This window comes from Babylonia areolata, chromosome 29 (genome assembly GCF_041734735.1).
Source record: "Babylonia areolata isolate BAREFJ2019XMU chromosome 29, ASM4173473v1, whole genome shotgun sequence".
Taxonomy (NCBI): Eukaryota; Metazoa; Mollusca; class Gastropoda; order Neogastropoda; family Buccinidae; genus Babylonia; species Babylonia areolata.
The window spans coordinates 41,564,546-41,581,159 of NC_134904.1; the positions used below are offsets into that span (position 1 = coordinate 41,564,546).

Consider the following 16,614-nt stretch of genomic DNA (forward strand, 5'->3'; position numbering starts at 1 on the left):
TGACTGGTGCCAGTGACAATAATATTGTTGCGGACAATGAAAGAAGACATATCCACCTTTCTGACTGGTGCCAGTGACAATAATATTGTTGCGGACAATGAAAGAAGTCATATCCACCTTTCTGACTGGCGCCAGTGACAATAATATTGTCGCGGACAATGAAAGAAGACATATCCACCTTTCTTACTGGTGCCAGTGACAATAATATTGTCGCGGACAATGAAAGAAGACATATCCACCTTTCTGACTGGTGCCAGTGACAATAATATTGTTGCGGACAATGAAAGAAGACATATCCACCTTTCTGACTGGTGCCAGTGACAATAATATTGTTGTGGACAATGAAAGAAGACATATCCACCTTTCTGACTGGTGCCAGTGGTGGCTGATGGGACACATCCACTTTAAAATCATAATTAAGTTCTATAAACTCCTGACATGTATGCACATCATGTGGCAAATAGTGATGCATTTTTGCTGACATACGTATGTCTTTGGGCAATCAAGAGATTGAGAATACATTAAGTTTCAATATGGAAGCAGGAACCCTTCCCTTTCAGTTGGTTTCTCAAGGAGGCATCCCTGCATTCAGACAAATCTGTATATGCTACATTATATCTGCTAGGCAGATGTTTGACCAGTAGTATAACCCATTGCTTACACATGCACAAAATTACTCCTCTTACCCTTGGAAATTATGTTCTTACGCATTCTTTGATCATGAAATTGCAAGACTTGGTTTGAACTGACTTAACACTTACAACACCAATGCAATATACAGTCATCCAATCTTTCAACAGATCAGTGAGTGAACCTTTCTCTCTTTTTTTTCAATAATATTTATTTTTTGGTGCAGGAAATAATTAGAAATAAACTCAAGACCAAATGCAACTAAACTGCAAAAGTGACAGCAAGGATGTTAGTACACAAAGTATGACATACAATGCAGGAAAAGTCATCGTAAATTAAAAAAAAAAAACCAACACACAAAGGCAACATCACCCAAAGCAAAACAAACACAACGTATAGTCCCTTTACTGGTAAAAAAAAAACCAAGAAAATGAAACCTCATCATGTTCAAAATGAAGGCAAAGAACAGAGTATCAAATCATGAAAAAGGTATAAAATATCACTTCAACAGAAGATTAAAGTGTCAACCATCTAAATACAGATAATTCAAAAAAATGACATCGCTTGAAACACATTACAAAGTTCCTGTTGACAACATTCATTCTGATGTCACGACAGGAAAAAATTCTTTTCCAGACCAATTATAAGCAGGACAAATCAAAAACTGGAAAGTCACACTTAAATATTTTTAAAAAGTAAGTTGTACACATTTTCCTCTTCTCAAAATGGTTGAAACTTTGTGTTTAAGTTGTATATATTTTCCCCTCTTCAGTGGTTCACACATCAAGTTGTCCACTTTTCCCCTTCTCACAACAGGTTCACACTACATATAAGTTAAATACTATTTTATCTTCTTAAAAAGGTGAGTTGCACACTTTTTCAGTGATGGAAACAATGTCATGTCAAACATTCGTTTCCTCCCAAACACAGGATGTTGCTGCCTGCACAGAACGGAGGGTAGGATTAAAAGTGTTCTTGCACAAATTACAAAAATAGGGAGTTGCAGCTCAAGACAGAATTTTGTCAGTGGAAGATGTAAAATTCTCATCCTAAAGGAAATGCTTCAGAAAGTTACAAGAGAAACAATCTCAACACTGAGAAGTTTCACCAAATTTCCAACTAAAAGCAGGCAAAAAGTTCTCTACAGGTTCATTTTTTGATCTATATTGTTCTTGACGGTATTGGCACTAAATTTGGTCATTCGCATCACCTTCAGATATGATAGTCATTCACATCACCTGAAGAAAACGACAATCAAAATCACTTGTCTAAGAGTTGCACAACTCAGAAACAAACACTTTTTCTTCCTTATCGAACAGTTGCAATGCTGAGTCCTGCTTTCAGTTTCAACAATCTTATGATCACTTTTAGCCCACCACTTTGGCCATACTTTGTTTTCAGAGTTAGATCTGTCGGAGCAGTTTGTGTAAGTTCGTGTTCCTGTAATCAACGCAGGTTACGGAATGTTTTATGTGCGCATTTACATGTGTATACACACACATATGATGGGGAATTAAGGCACTTGCAGGTCTGCACACAGGTTGACCTTGGAGACTGTCCAGAGATCTCCATGCTTTAGGTGGATTTCCACAGACCCCAAAAAAATCAATTGAAATTTGCATGTGAAAATCATGCAAAATTTGCATGCAAAGAAACAAAGACACAAAATGTATGCCCAAGTTTTGATTGAAATCATGGCAACAGTACAATCAAAGCAAGCACTGTGTCAAAACTGATAATTTTGAACGCAGACCTGTTCACTTGACCATGAAGAAAAGACGTAACCCAACTCAACAGCAGGGATGCTTACAACTTTATAAAGAAGCTTGCTTTTCATGATCCATCTGTTCCACAAATAGCTGGCTAACAAGGGAGCAGTGTATTCAAGTAATGGAGTAATAGAGGGGGATCTCATTAAACACTGCCTCAGTCATGAAGGGATCTGACCGGTTTGGTATAATTAGCATGTAAGTAATGGAGTAATAGAGGGGGATCTCATTAAACACTGCCTCAGTCATGAAGGGATCTGACCGGTTTGGTATAATTAGCATGTAAGTAATGGAGTAATAGAGGGGTCTCATTAAACACTGCCTCAGTCATGAAGGGATCTGACCGGTTTGGTATAATTAGCATGTAAGTAATGGAGTAATAGAGGGGTCTCATTAAACACTGCCTCAGTCATGAAGGGATCTGACCGGTTTGGTATAATTAGCATGTAAGTAATGGAGTAATAGAGGGATCTCATTAAACACTGCCTCAGTCATGAAGGGATCTGACCGGTTTGGTATAATTAGCATGTAAGTAATGGAGTAATAGAGGGGTCTCATTAAACAATGCCTCAGTCATGAAGGGATCTGACCGGTTTGGTATAATTAGCATGTAAGTAATGGAGTAATAGAGGGGTCTCATTAAACACTGCCTCAGTCATGAAGGGATCTGACTGGTTTGGTATAATTAGCATGTAAGTAATGGAGTAATAGAGGGGTCTCATTAAACAATGCCTCAGTCATGAAGGGATCTGACCGGTTTGGTATAATTAGCATGTAAGTAATGGAGTAATAGAGGGGTCTCATTAAACAATGCCTCAGTCATGAAGGGATCTGACCGGTTTGGTATAATTAGCATGTAAGTAATGGAGTAATAGAGGGGTCTCATTAAACAATGCCTCAGTCATGAAGGGATCTGACCGGTTTGGTATAATTAGCATGTAAGTAATGGAGTAATAAATAGAGGGGGTCTCATTAAACAATGCCTCAGTCATGAAGGGATCTGCCCAGATTGGTATAATTTGCATTTAAGTAATGGAGTAATAGAGGGGTCTCATTAAACAATGCCTCAGTCAAGAAGGCATCTGCTCAGTTTGGTATAATTTGCATAAATTTAAGTTATGGAGTAATGGGAGGGAGGGGGGTGAAGACGGGTCTCATCAAACATGACCTCAGTCCAGATGTGATCTGCCCACAGTTTGGTAAAATCCGCATGCAAAATCAAAACTTTTGCTCACTTGTGCGAGTAGTGGAAAGTGAGAAAGGAAAGTTTCACGGCAAACTTCATGTGATATTTGGGTAGTCCTATAAATTTACATAATACAGTTGATACAAAATTTGTTCTTTGCGTGTGAAGTTTGCATGCCAGTTTTTCGTAATTTTTTGTGGGGGGTCTATGGAATTTCACCTACCAGGCATTGCTGGGACTGGACTTGCCCTCTGCATACAAATGGTTCCAAACCAGCCGCAGTGGCGAAGTGGTTAGCGTCGCGGACTGACGGCTGGGAGGACGCAGGTTCGAATCCCAGCAGAGGTGGGCTTTTCGGCCCGTGGCCAGCTCCTACCCAGAGTTGAGTGTGTTGTGGGCTTAAATGGGGAGACTGGGACCACACAGTCAAGTGTCATCCACTTCTTTGGGTGTGTTGCTCTAATTACCTGACCAACACTGAAAGTGTCTGTATCTCTCGGGCCTGGTTAACGCCAGGATATCATTATGACAGGAAGCATAGAGTACAGCCTTGTCACGCAGTCCCAAACCAAAATGGACCTCCATAGCAACATCGTCATCATCATAGTCATTCTCCTCCATCAGCATCAATATTAACAAAACAGTCTCAAAGTCTGTGGCCTTTCATGCCCTGCTCTCATGGTGACCTCAGTTTTGATACCCCTCCACTTCTGTGCTTAGGGCAAGTCTTGTCAATGTCTTCAGTGTCGGCAGATTCGTGGGGGGCTGTTGTTTGGGGGACGTGGTGGCGGTCTCCACTCTGGGGGGGACGCTCACTCAGTCTGGCTCTGCGACTTAGCCATTATTGTCGTTAGTAGGGGGCTTAGTTGGTGGTGTCCTAAGTACGCTGAATCAGAACAGGCACCACTGAACACCACCGAAGTGACTCAGCAGCAGTGCAGGGTCTTCTCTGGTGTGTGGCCTCCTGGTGACCTAACATCGATGGTTCCCTGCTGACTGCTGATGTTGGAACTGTGACGGATGAACCCGGGTGTGGCCGTGTATGGGGGACTCTTAATATAGTGGCATGGGAGCAATGCCACTGAAACAGTGCAGATAATGGGGCAGCCAAAAAAAAAAACAAAAACAAAAAAAAGTGTCCCCAATTCCTCTTCATCTATCACTCATTTTAATTTGAAGCCATCAAAAACTGAGCATCAACAAAAAGACACACAAAGACATACACATGTACAAGAATTAAAGCCTAAATATGCCTATTGATAAGCACAAATATACAACAACAAAAAATTCACAAGCTGAAGCACTTTGAATCCACACACACACAAAAAAGTTATTGGGTATGATACATTTGTTATGTGTTTGAAGTAAGGCAAAAGATAGGCAAGCTAAAAATAAAAATATCCTAACAAAATCCATTTTCAATCTTAGGAGATAAAAAGGCATCAATACTTGTCAATTAAAATTTTGGAGGAATATTTTTATAGCTGGGAGAGCAAAATACAAGGTTATAATCTATAAACAATACCACCCAATAATCAATAAGTGCTGAGATTCACAACTCAATAATATGGCAAATTCATATCCACAATTTATCAAAGCCTCCAAAGATGTGATCTGACTTCCAAGATACCCTGCACCACTACTGGCAGTGCTAGTTTCTGTGTATTGGGAAAGAGAACCTTGACAAACAAATCCACAAAACTGTGTTAGAAATGATCTTTCAAAAACTAACGCATGATCACAATTATTTTCTCCCTCTTATTTTCAAACATTAATTCCATTGTTTCATACCCATTCATTTACCGTCCAGCTTTCATTGGCAACTGTCATGACTGGATTAAAAACACTAGATGTAAACAGGTCATTTACAACAAGTAATCCCTTATTTATCAATTCATTTCCATCAGTATCTAATCAATGATTAATACATATATTGTTCACTACTCACATATAATCTAACCCCACCACCTCCAATGTTCAATGTCATTTTGTCTATTTGATGTTGCCAGGTTCCCCATGCTTCAAATAGGCCCTCTGGAGGAAAACTGCACAGTATGCTGTCATGCAGTGAGCAATCATCTCACGCTGTACTATATGTGTCTACGCTACAGCAATGGATCTACTTTTGTTAGCCAAGGGCTTCCTATCGATATGAAAAAAAAAAAAAAAAAAAAAAAAAAAAAAGCAACAACAAAAAAAACTTGGGAAAGAGAGGTCACTGTTGCACCTTCAATGGTTGTAGAATTTAGAATCCTCCTTTTGTCCTTATATAAAACTAAAAGATAACAAGACAGCTGTGAAAAAAAACAAACAATTTTCTGTGATTGATGACTTTTGAATTAAGCTGCATTAAGCAACAACTCCCATTTCTAATCACTGTGATCAACTGATTAAAAATGAGAGACCCCCTTTTTCTCCTTTTAAAACAGGTTCAAGTCCCTGTAATAGTACTCAATGTGAATCCCCACCAACCCCCCTCTGTGAGCCACTGACTGTGGAGAAACCCATCAATCAACACCCCCACCCCCTCACTGCACAATTTTTACTTCAGGTGGATGACCAATGGCCATCAATAATGTACTGACCACCCACCAATGCCCCTAGCCCCTCACTACACAATGATCTTCAGTACAGGTTGATTACCAATGGCCATCAATAATGTACTGACCACCCACCAATGCCCCTACCCCCTCACTACACAATGATCTTCAGTACAGGTGGATGGCCAATGGCATCAATAATGTACTGACCACCCACCAATGCCCCTACCCCCTCACTACACAATGATCTTCAGTACAGGTGGATGGCCAATGGCCATCAATAATGTACTGACCACCCACCAATGCCCCTAGCCCCTCACTACACAATGATCTTCAGTACAGGTGGATGGCCAATGGCATCAATAATGTACTGACCACCCACCAATGACCCAAACCCCTCACTAAATGCACAAGCTGCCTGGAACATGCAGCTCCAAACTACCATCTATACCTGTACAACATATTCCATCAAATCTCTGTTCCACAATGTGTGTTGAAGACTTCCAAGTTTGAACATCCACAAGTCTTTTCACACAACATAGATCCCACTGTCTTCCCACACAACTTTCTACCATTAACACAGATCCCTACATTATATGCAGAATATCTTTGCAACTACTGTCTGCTTGTCAAATGATTTCCATGAAGTACAAAAATATAACTTCATAAAACAGAAAAACATTCAAATTTCAAGGAAAAGAGAAATTGTGAATTAGAGTTACACAAGATCAGACTGGAAATGTGACACTGACTGAGCAAAGATTGATAGACTGATATGGATACTTATATAGCGACTATCCTCGGTCGGAGACCAAGCTCTAAGCGCTTTACAAACACGGGGTCATTTGCACAACAGGCTGCCTACCTGGGTAGAGCCAACTGACGGCTGCTAATGGGCGCATTCGTTTCCTGTGTCATTTAATCAGGTTTCAGGCGCACGCACATACACACTCGGACAAATATGCAACATTTCACATGTATGACCGTGTTTGTTCGTTCACCCTGCCATGTAGGCAGGGGTAGGGATATGCATGCTGGGTATGTTCTTGTTTCCATAACCCACTGAACGCCGACATGGATTACAGGATCTTTAACGTGCGTATTTGATCTTCTGCGTGTGTATACACACGAAGGGGGTTTAGGCACGAGCAGGTCTGCACATATGTTGACCTGGGAGATTGGAAAAATCTCTACCCTTTACATACCAGGTGCCATCACCGAGATTCGAAACCCGGACCCTCAGATTGAAAGTACAACGCTTTAACCACTGCGCCCAAATGGGCAGCAAACCAAAAACAGCACAACAAGTGGAATGTGCACCATGTCAACATTCAACTATCAAGGTATTGTTACAACTCAAACCAGCAAACACTGGTCCTGGAAATGTGGAGGTTTAGAATTTCTAGTGCCAACACCAACTTGAACAAAGCTCCCTCCACTTGGTGTCTGTCCTGAAAAAAACACTGACCACTATGGAATAGAGAGATCAATGAGATCAAATCAAAACAGGAGCATATATTTTTTAAGGTTCAGTCAAGAAGAGGGCGCATCACAATTTTTACTGATGGATAAATCCAGTTTTCTAAAGAAATTTCACTGAACCAATTGTTTCTTATTCTGGTAAAGACACTGCTTACCATAAAGCATAAACAATTGATTTTTTCTCCTGTCACAGGTCAATTTTTAATTATCTAAAACGTGTTACAAAAGCAAATTCCATGGACAAAGCCTTTCCTACCATACTTTTAAAAGTTTCACTTTTTTCACAAATGGTGGCAATGGTTCTGACAGTTACAGGCTAGTCCATGAGCCTGACAAAGAACAGGTGTAAATACATGCCTGTTATTTCAATGACATCTTTCACTTGCTGCTCAATTATAAAGATTAGTTTTGGAGCCCAACAATCAATCTGAAACTCAAAGGTATTTTCTGTCACACCTCTGCAGCAACAGCAGAGTCTGTGCCATTTGGCTCCTAAACTATTTTAAATCTGGAATTCAGAATGAAACTTACAGACTATTTCAGTGGTGTCTTAAACATTTCTTCACATTTTTTTTTTTATAACACTGCAAATAAATTGAGCAACAAAAGCAGTACATTAAAACTAAGACAAGAAGTGTTTTAATATAATAACAATTAATTAACTGTTTAATTCATTCTGAGTAGGGCAACCCAAGATATCAAAACTACAAGTATCTTCTTGCACACATACAGACTCATAAAACACCTAAAGAAAACAAAGCAAACCATGAATGATGTAAGAGCGTATGTATAAAACCTGTACAATATAGACATTTCCTAAAACAGCACTTCTTCAAAGACGAGACAGAAAGAGAGAGAGAGAAAGGAAGAGAGAGAGAAGAAAATTATTAAAAAAAAAAGAAGAAAAAGCAGAAGAAAACCTTGCAATTCACCCAAGTGCAAAACTGGTGGACAGGATGAGGAAGCAGCTCTGCCACATTCCATGTGACATGCAATGCACATACTCCAGAAGCAATGTGTGTTGTCAGCAAGTGTCTTGAAAGTATTTCTGATGCGCACTCCAGCAAAAACACCCCTACCATCACTTTCAAGCCCCAGGGGCTTCCTATGATGTGATAAATTCTATACTGTTGCTGTCTCTCTCCTGCCCTTGAAACTATGTTAATAATAATGTCAGACTACCAATCAAGACTTGTTAGATGACCCCAAATCTTACCTGCAATCCCAAATTTTCAGTAACAACTGAAAATTCTCCACCCTCACCTCAACAATCTTCCCCATGCCCGCTCTGTGCACCCAATGAATGAATAAAGCAGAAAGAAATATAATGTTACTGGAAACGTCTTATGTGTGGGAGGATCGATGCGATGTGAGCATCAGGGCAGCTCAATTAATCTTCTCCATCAAATCGCTGAACTGGGTTTCCTGCTCGGACTTGATTTCAACCTTCAGGCCAACTCCTAGTTTATCTGTCAGTGAGCCGGTAGAAGCAGCAAACAACATCCTGGCTTTGACAGGAAGGCAGTCAGGACACCTGAAAAACAAACACAAAAAATGTTTTTGACGGACTGCGTCACAAACAAAAAATGACTGACACACCTGAAAAACACAAGAGACACACATTGACACAATAATGGTTTTGACAGGGAGGAAGCCAGCACACCTGAAAAACACACAAATTATTCTGACAGGCAGGGTGTCAGTACCCCTGAAAAACACACTCACACATGCAAATGGTTTTGACACATAAGATGACAACACACATAACACACAAATGGTTTTGACACACAGAGTGACAGCACACCTGGAAAACACACACAACACACAAATGGTTTTGACACACAAGGTGACAGCACACCTGGAAAACACACACAACACACAAATGGTTTTAACACACAAGGTGACAGCACACCTAGAAAACACACACAACACACAAATAGTTTTGACACACAGGGTGACAGCACACCTAGAAAACACACACAACACACAAAATGGTTTTGATACACAAGGTGACAGCACACCCAGAAAACACACACAACACACAAAATGGTTTTGACACACAGGGTGACAGCACACCTAGAAAACACACGCAACACACAAATGGTTTTGACACACAGGGTGACAGCACACCTGGAAAACACACACAACATACAAATGGTTTTGACACACAAGGTGACAGCACACCTAGAAAACACACACAACACACAAATGGTTTTGACACACAGGGTGACAGCACACCTAGAAAACACACACACACAAAAACAAAGTAATAGTAGTACTGTAAGTACTAGTATTTGATTTACATTTTGTAGTATAACAAAGTTAAGAAAGTACACATGTAGCAGATGAACAAGTGCATGAATTTCATGCCAAAATTTATAGTCATTGGATACTAGTAATACTAGTCACAGTATTAACCTCATGCAACCCAGCCTAGAAAAATAACAGTCCAATCCATATCAACTAATTAATAATTAAAATGAGGTACTTTTAAGCCCCTAATCTAACTCTTTTAAGTTATAAGATACACTCTGGAAAGTTAATCTGACTTCTTTTTCAGTTCTACAAAACGTACCCTTTTTTTTCAAAATGACTGAATATTTTATTTAAAAGTAAAAACTGAATTTCCAAAAACATCGAAACAGTTTATCCTATTGGCTATTGATTTCTGAAATGTCCAACTAGGCATTTGAATTTTCAGGTGAAAACCTACAGGTTTCTTTTTATTTGTTTACCCGTCCACTCTTCGCTATTGAAGTCAAAAATAAAATCTACCCAAATGGGTATACATGTTTCTGACAAACTTGTTCACCATCTCTGGTTCGACATCCTTATATTCTAATTAACATTTTTACCCGTCGGCAGTACAAAACATAAGTAATAAAGTCCAAAACAGGTAAAAATGTTAATTAGATATATGCAAGTTTGTCGACTTAGCAGAGGATTTTTAAAATGAACTTGGCCCGATTAGAAACGTGTCTAAAAAGGGATGCTTTTTGCCGGGGCTCGCAAATGAAGGGGGGAAACGCAAAGTGAAAGAGAAAATCTGACAGATGGGTTAATTCGAAAGATCCCCTGTGCCGGATATTTCAGACAGAATGAAGTGTGAACTTGTTCATGCCAGTGTGAAAAGGAAACTGCACGACGAGGGTGACAGCGGTTTTTGATTCAATCGTACTTGAAAGACAGAAAAATAAGTCATCAGCCGTACACGAACGAGCCCTACATACACAATTGCGGTATGAACTAGTCATGGCTGCACAACCACAGAATGAAGTTGTCAATGTTCACTGACACACACACGCATGTTGTATTGTTGTAATTGTACATGTACAAGTAGTCATCAGTCACAGAATCAAGCTGTCATCGGGGCACAAACACGGAATGAAGTTTACAGTAATACACACACAATCCAGGAACGAACTTGTGAACCCTTCACACACAATCACCAAGTCGACTTCTGTGCCCTCCACTACATCACTGACGGAATGAATTTGGCAGTCTTTTTTCCCACCGCGCTGAACATATTCATTTTTCAGTTGTACACACACAATAACGCATTATAATTATCCGTGATGTACACAAATGTGGACAAATGTTCATAATACACTGACGCACCAACGGAATGAAGTTTGCACCCATGAATGAAAGCATGGAATGAAGGTTTGTGCAACACACACACACATACACACACACACACACACTGACAAAATGTAATCCATGCACTAGAATGAAGTGGTGGGTGTACACTCACATAGATACAAGTTTTCGACAACTGTCGGAACCGGCACTGATTTTCAAAACGTGAAATATGCCGCACGAAAAGGCACTCTCATTCAAGGTTCACAAGGAACGGATGCTGGAGTAATGGGCACAGGCACTCGATCGTTGCAACGCAAAGTACATCTGCCTTCAGCACAATATTTCTGCTTTGAATTGAGTGTTTTCCTAAGTTTGTAGACCAAGGTTAAGGCCTGGTTTTTGGTAAACACGCAATTTTGTATGAAAACGGCCTGAATCCTATAATTTTTATGGAATAGGCAGAACTGAAGGGCTTGTATCACGACGTGGCAGCAAAACAGCATGTGGAAAGCCTGTTCAGATTTTTGGAAGGGGGACGATATGGACACTCACTGTATGCATACAACGTCACACACAACCAGAACCGCTACCTCGACGGCACTGTGTGGCATTATGTGCATCGAAGCCAGTGACAGTTATCATAGCGTTGGCAAGAACAATGGCAAAACTTGTGATACACTTTCATTGTCACCCTCGCCGGCATGAACTGAACAAACAACACACTTCATTCCGTGTACACTTACCGTTTTCAAATTGTTTTACGCAGTGCTGAAGATTTTACAAGACGGGTGATTTCGAACTGACCCATGGGTCACATTTTCTCTTTCACTTTGCATTTCCCTTCTTCTTTTCCAAGCCCCTTGCTAGGTGCATGGAATGCCCCCCAAACCATCCCTTTTTAGACACCTGTCGAATGTGGACAAATTCATTTTAAAATCCTCTAATAGGCAAACCTATATATATATCTAATATTTTTACCCATTTTGTACCTGTTTCAAGTATGTTTTGTACTGCAGACGGGTAAAAATGTTAATTGAATATAAGAATGTCAAACCTGAGATGGTGGACAAGTTCGTCAGAAATAGGTATACCCATTTGGGTAGATTTTATTTCTGACTTCAACATCGAAAAAGTGGACTGGTAAAAATGTTAATATAGCCATATAATTTTTTTTTTATATATCCTTGATATATCTATATTTATCACTATCACCAAACTGTTAAGTTTAATGTACATGCACATTTTATCTTCTGGAGGTATCAGAACTTCTGCATGCAGCATGGATGTATAATGAAAATAATATAACTTATAACGGCATTCAGCCAATAGCAGTCAACATAGCTGTAGACCTGTGAGACTGAAGAAATATCCACTCTTACTTTACCAAATGCACTCTGTTGGAATTGAATCCAGGCCACCCATTCAACCCTGAACTCTTAAAACTCTGCGCTTTGATTAAATAGAGGTCAAAGGAAATTCTGTGGTCATTATAATGGTCCTTTACATCTATTTATAGTATTATTATGTCACTCGCTTGACTTACTGTTTTCAACACCCGCTGTCACATAAATTATACTTACAGGCCCATGTAAACAAGTGTGTCGTTCAGTACATCGCTTTTCACTCTCTTGGAAGGCAGTTTCAGGTCCCATACAATGTAATACGCCTCTTTTTGCTCTTTAATGAGTTTCTCCATTATCTCTTTGTACTGATCTTCCTGCTTAAGTGCGGCGTCCTTCTCGTATTGTTCGTGGACCTCATACTTTCCATCTCTGATAACAAAAATAAGGCAGATTTTGGTCTTATCCTTTTTCATTTGATTATATGCCTTAACACACTCATCAGGTACTACAACTCCGCTGTTTGGCATGATGAACCGTCAACGTGGTTTCTCTCGCTTTTCCGTACTAATATGGCGTCTTCTGCGTATGCCTCCCAAAGCAACTAGGCTGTACTTCCGGCTTTTTGCACTAAAAACATCACGTGACATAAGTCCGCTTTCCTGTTGTCCCATTCTGAAAGATTTTTCAATCCGTTACTCAAACATGCGTCACTTCATTTTTATTGTCTGTGTTGAAAGATGAAACTGGATGTATTCGTAAAAGTGTTCATTCGAAGACCTCCTCAACAACTCGCCGTAAAGTGTGACACATATCACGTGGTTTTATGAGTTGTTGCGAACTGCCTTATTCTTTCGAGAAACGTTATAGTTCACAGTAACTTCCGGTTCGTTTCGAATCGAAAAGACCGTAAGTTTTCAGTTCTACTTCATAGTCATTTTCAGCTTATACATTTTCGGTTCTTTTCAGGTAGGCCTGGCCTCGCACTGTATTGTGGGTGGGGTGATGATGTAAGGAACGAGGGGCCGTGATTTAACGAGTTTGGGGTGGGACGGAGGGGTGAATGTTTCTGTGAGGAAGATCGACTGACCATATTTGGTAGCAAAGGCTACTGCGTGACTCATTCTGTATCCAGACACAGGGTTTTGAGGGGTGAATGTTTCTGTGAGGAAGATCGACTGACCATATTTGGTAGCAAAGGCTACTGCGTGACTCATTCTGTATCCAGACACAGGGTTTTGACACAAAACAAAATAAACAAGCAAGCACCAATCAGAGCACTTTTTAATTTTTTTTTCACAGGAGATACATGTCACGACAGTTGAGTTTCAGTTTCAGTTGCTCAAGGAGGCGTCACTGCGCTCGGACAAACCATATACGCTACACCACATCTGCCAAGCAGATGCCTGACCAGCAGCGTAACCCAACGCGCTTAGTCAGGCCTTGAAAAAAAAAAAAAAAGGGGGGGGGGGGAATAAATAATAGATAAGCTTACATGAATAAATAAATAAATAAATAAATAATAATTATAATATAGAAAAAGGTAGTAGTAATAATAATAGTAATACTAATAAAATGATAATAATAAAAAATAAATAAATAAGACAACAATGGTGATAATTAAGCGAATGAATGTAAAATATGACGACACACATTCACACATACACCCACACATGCATAACAGAAATGCACCAAACATGCAGTTTCACAGATATGAAAGTACAGTCAAATACATATAAACGTACATGAGCTCCAACACACACACACACACACACACACACACATTACCTTGCACCTCCTCCAACCCCCTCCTCCACACACTCATTTCTAGTCTACGTATCGCAGCTTCCACGGCACACACACACACACACACACACACACACACGCACGCAAACACACACTCACAGAGATGAACACTTACTTGTACAAGCACACACATATACGCCCATATATCCCACCCCCAACCCCCACACATATATACAAAGATATATATATATATATATATATATACACACACCCGTACACAGATCTCTCCTGACACTTGTGTACACTTACACTCTCGCGCATTCACAAACGCACTCAAAAGCACAGACCCACACATCCACACATACACACACGCACAGAGGCTGCCAAGAGGGATGGGAAAAGATCTCTGATGCCAAGAACGTGGCGTCTAGTGTGTTGCTCAGTCTATTGTATTTGGAAAGGCCCACAGAGACTCTGTTCCGTTTTGAAGAAATTTGCGCAATGTTGGTTTGGAAATGATGCCGATATTTGTTTGGTTTGCAAAGCATCGTGCTCTACCTTTCATGTTAGACTTTCGGCCGCTCCCTCTCTCTGCTTTTATTTCTTTGAGGCGATCGATGGTGTGATGGCCTTGTACCTGTTCTTTTTGGTATTCTTTGACTTTTCTGAGGATTTCCGATTTTCCTAGATGTAGGCCGCTCGTTGGTGTTGCGTTACCAGCAAGTCTGTCAGCTCGCTCATTTCCCTTAACACCTGCATGTCCCGGGCAGTATGACCATGTGAGTTTTTTAATCTGAAAGTTGCGCATTGCCTTATGCCACTCTGGGCTTCCCATTCCGTTTTCAATTTTCTGTATGAGGTTCATTGAGTCGGTTAGAATCATGGCATGTTGGTTTCCGGGCGTATGGATGGACGATAGCCACTGGAGGGCATGTGTCGCAGCTTCAACTTCCATCGTTAGGCTGGAGGTTGTGACTTTGTAGGCAGCATTCTCTTCCCAAATTGTTTTTCCATTTTGTTTCGCAGTGAATCCCCAACCAGACTGGTCTTTGGTGACTGAGCCATCTGTGTATATGATGATGTCCTCTTCTTTACTGTTTTCTTCTATGAGTAGCTTCACTTCCGCATCTGTTTTGCCCTCTGGCCATTCCCGACAATGTCTTCCTAGAGTGGGTGAAATGACTGTGTTGAATAGATGGTTGAGGTTTTTGGGGTTTTTCTCCCATTCTTTTGTTTCTTTCAGGTCTTGTAGTCGGCATACTAGCTGGATTGTGTCTTCTGCTTGTCCCATCCATGATCTTCCTCGTCCTAGACGGCTGCCTTTTGGTTCTTTGACTGCGTCATGCAGTGGGTTTTGAGGGTTTTCTAATGCTTTGAAGTAGGTCTTGACCTGTTCTAACTTGTTTCTGGCCTGTACTGAAGGAAGGTCAAGCAGGTATCGCATGGTTTCTGTGGGCGTGTCTTTTGTTGTTCCAAGGATCAGCCTCATAGCTTCATTTTGTACTCTTTCTAATTTTAGGAGGTTGCTTTGAGACGGTGTTGTAAGCCCAAGTCTGTAGTCGATCACGCTGAGGACGAGTGATTGGTATAGCAGGAAGAGGTGGCGTTGTTCAATTCCTTTGGTTGCCATTGCTTTTAAGACTGAAAGGCCCTTTTTGCATTTGAGAACAGTATTTTCCGTATGTTTTCTGAAGGTCAGCATCCTGTCGAAGTGTATTCCTAGGTAGCGTAGGCATTCAGTTTTCTCAATTTGAATTCCATCGAATGACACAGAAGGTGGTGATTTGCTCGCGGTTTTGTTGTTAAGGGTGCACAGCAACGTTTGGGCTTTCGCTGGATTGATGGAAGATCCTGTGTCTTTGCACCATTGAGCAATATTGTTTAGTTGTTTCTGGACGGCTTTAGTTCTTTCCTGAGCATCTTTCGAAGTTTTGAAGACCAGGCCATCATCCGCAAGGGTAAGCACCCGAGCAATTCCATTGTTGTTTAAGTCTGCAAGGCCCTTCATGTAGACATTGTAGAGGACAGGAGAGAGCGGAGACCCTTGTGGCAGTCCCATGGATAGTTTAGAAGGTGCAGACATCCAATCTCCGAGGAGTAGGACGACAGTTCTTTCCTGAAGCGCTGCTGCTATCCATCTTGTCAGTGTCAAACTTACTCCATAACTTAGTAGCAGCTCCATGAGGTGCGCAAACTGGACTTTATTGTAGGCATCTTCAAGGTCAATTGCTACTGCTAGTGTTTCTTCTTTTCTTTGGAATCCTTCATACACCTTGTATTGTGCGTGCTTCTTCGGAGCTAGCACACACAACTAGCTTAACACATTCGGAAGACCACTA

At 40.6% G+C, this 16,614-nt stretch overlaps 1 protein-coding gene across 1 annotated transcript; it reads right to left on the reverse strand.

Moving 5' to 3' along the window:
* Positions 1-970: 970 nt before the first annotated feature.
* LOC143302191 (uncharacterized) lies at positions 971-13,150 on the reverse strand. The gene is made up of 2 exons (XM_076616747.1): positions 12,770-13,150; positions 971-9,141 (listed from the first exon to the last, which is right to left on the reverse strand). Exons 1-2 carry the CDS (start codon positions 13,057-13,059, stop codon positions 8,994-8,996), a joined length of 438 nt encoding a protein of 145 aa, XP_076472862.1. The 5' UTR covers positions 13,060-13,150; the 3' UTR covers positions 971-8,993.
* Positions 13,151-16,614: the final 3,464 nt, after the last annotated feature.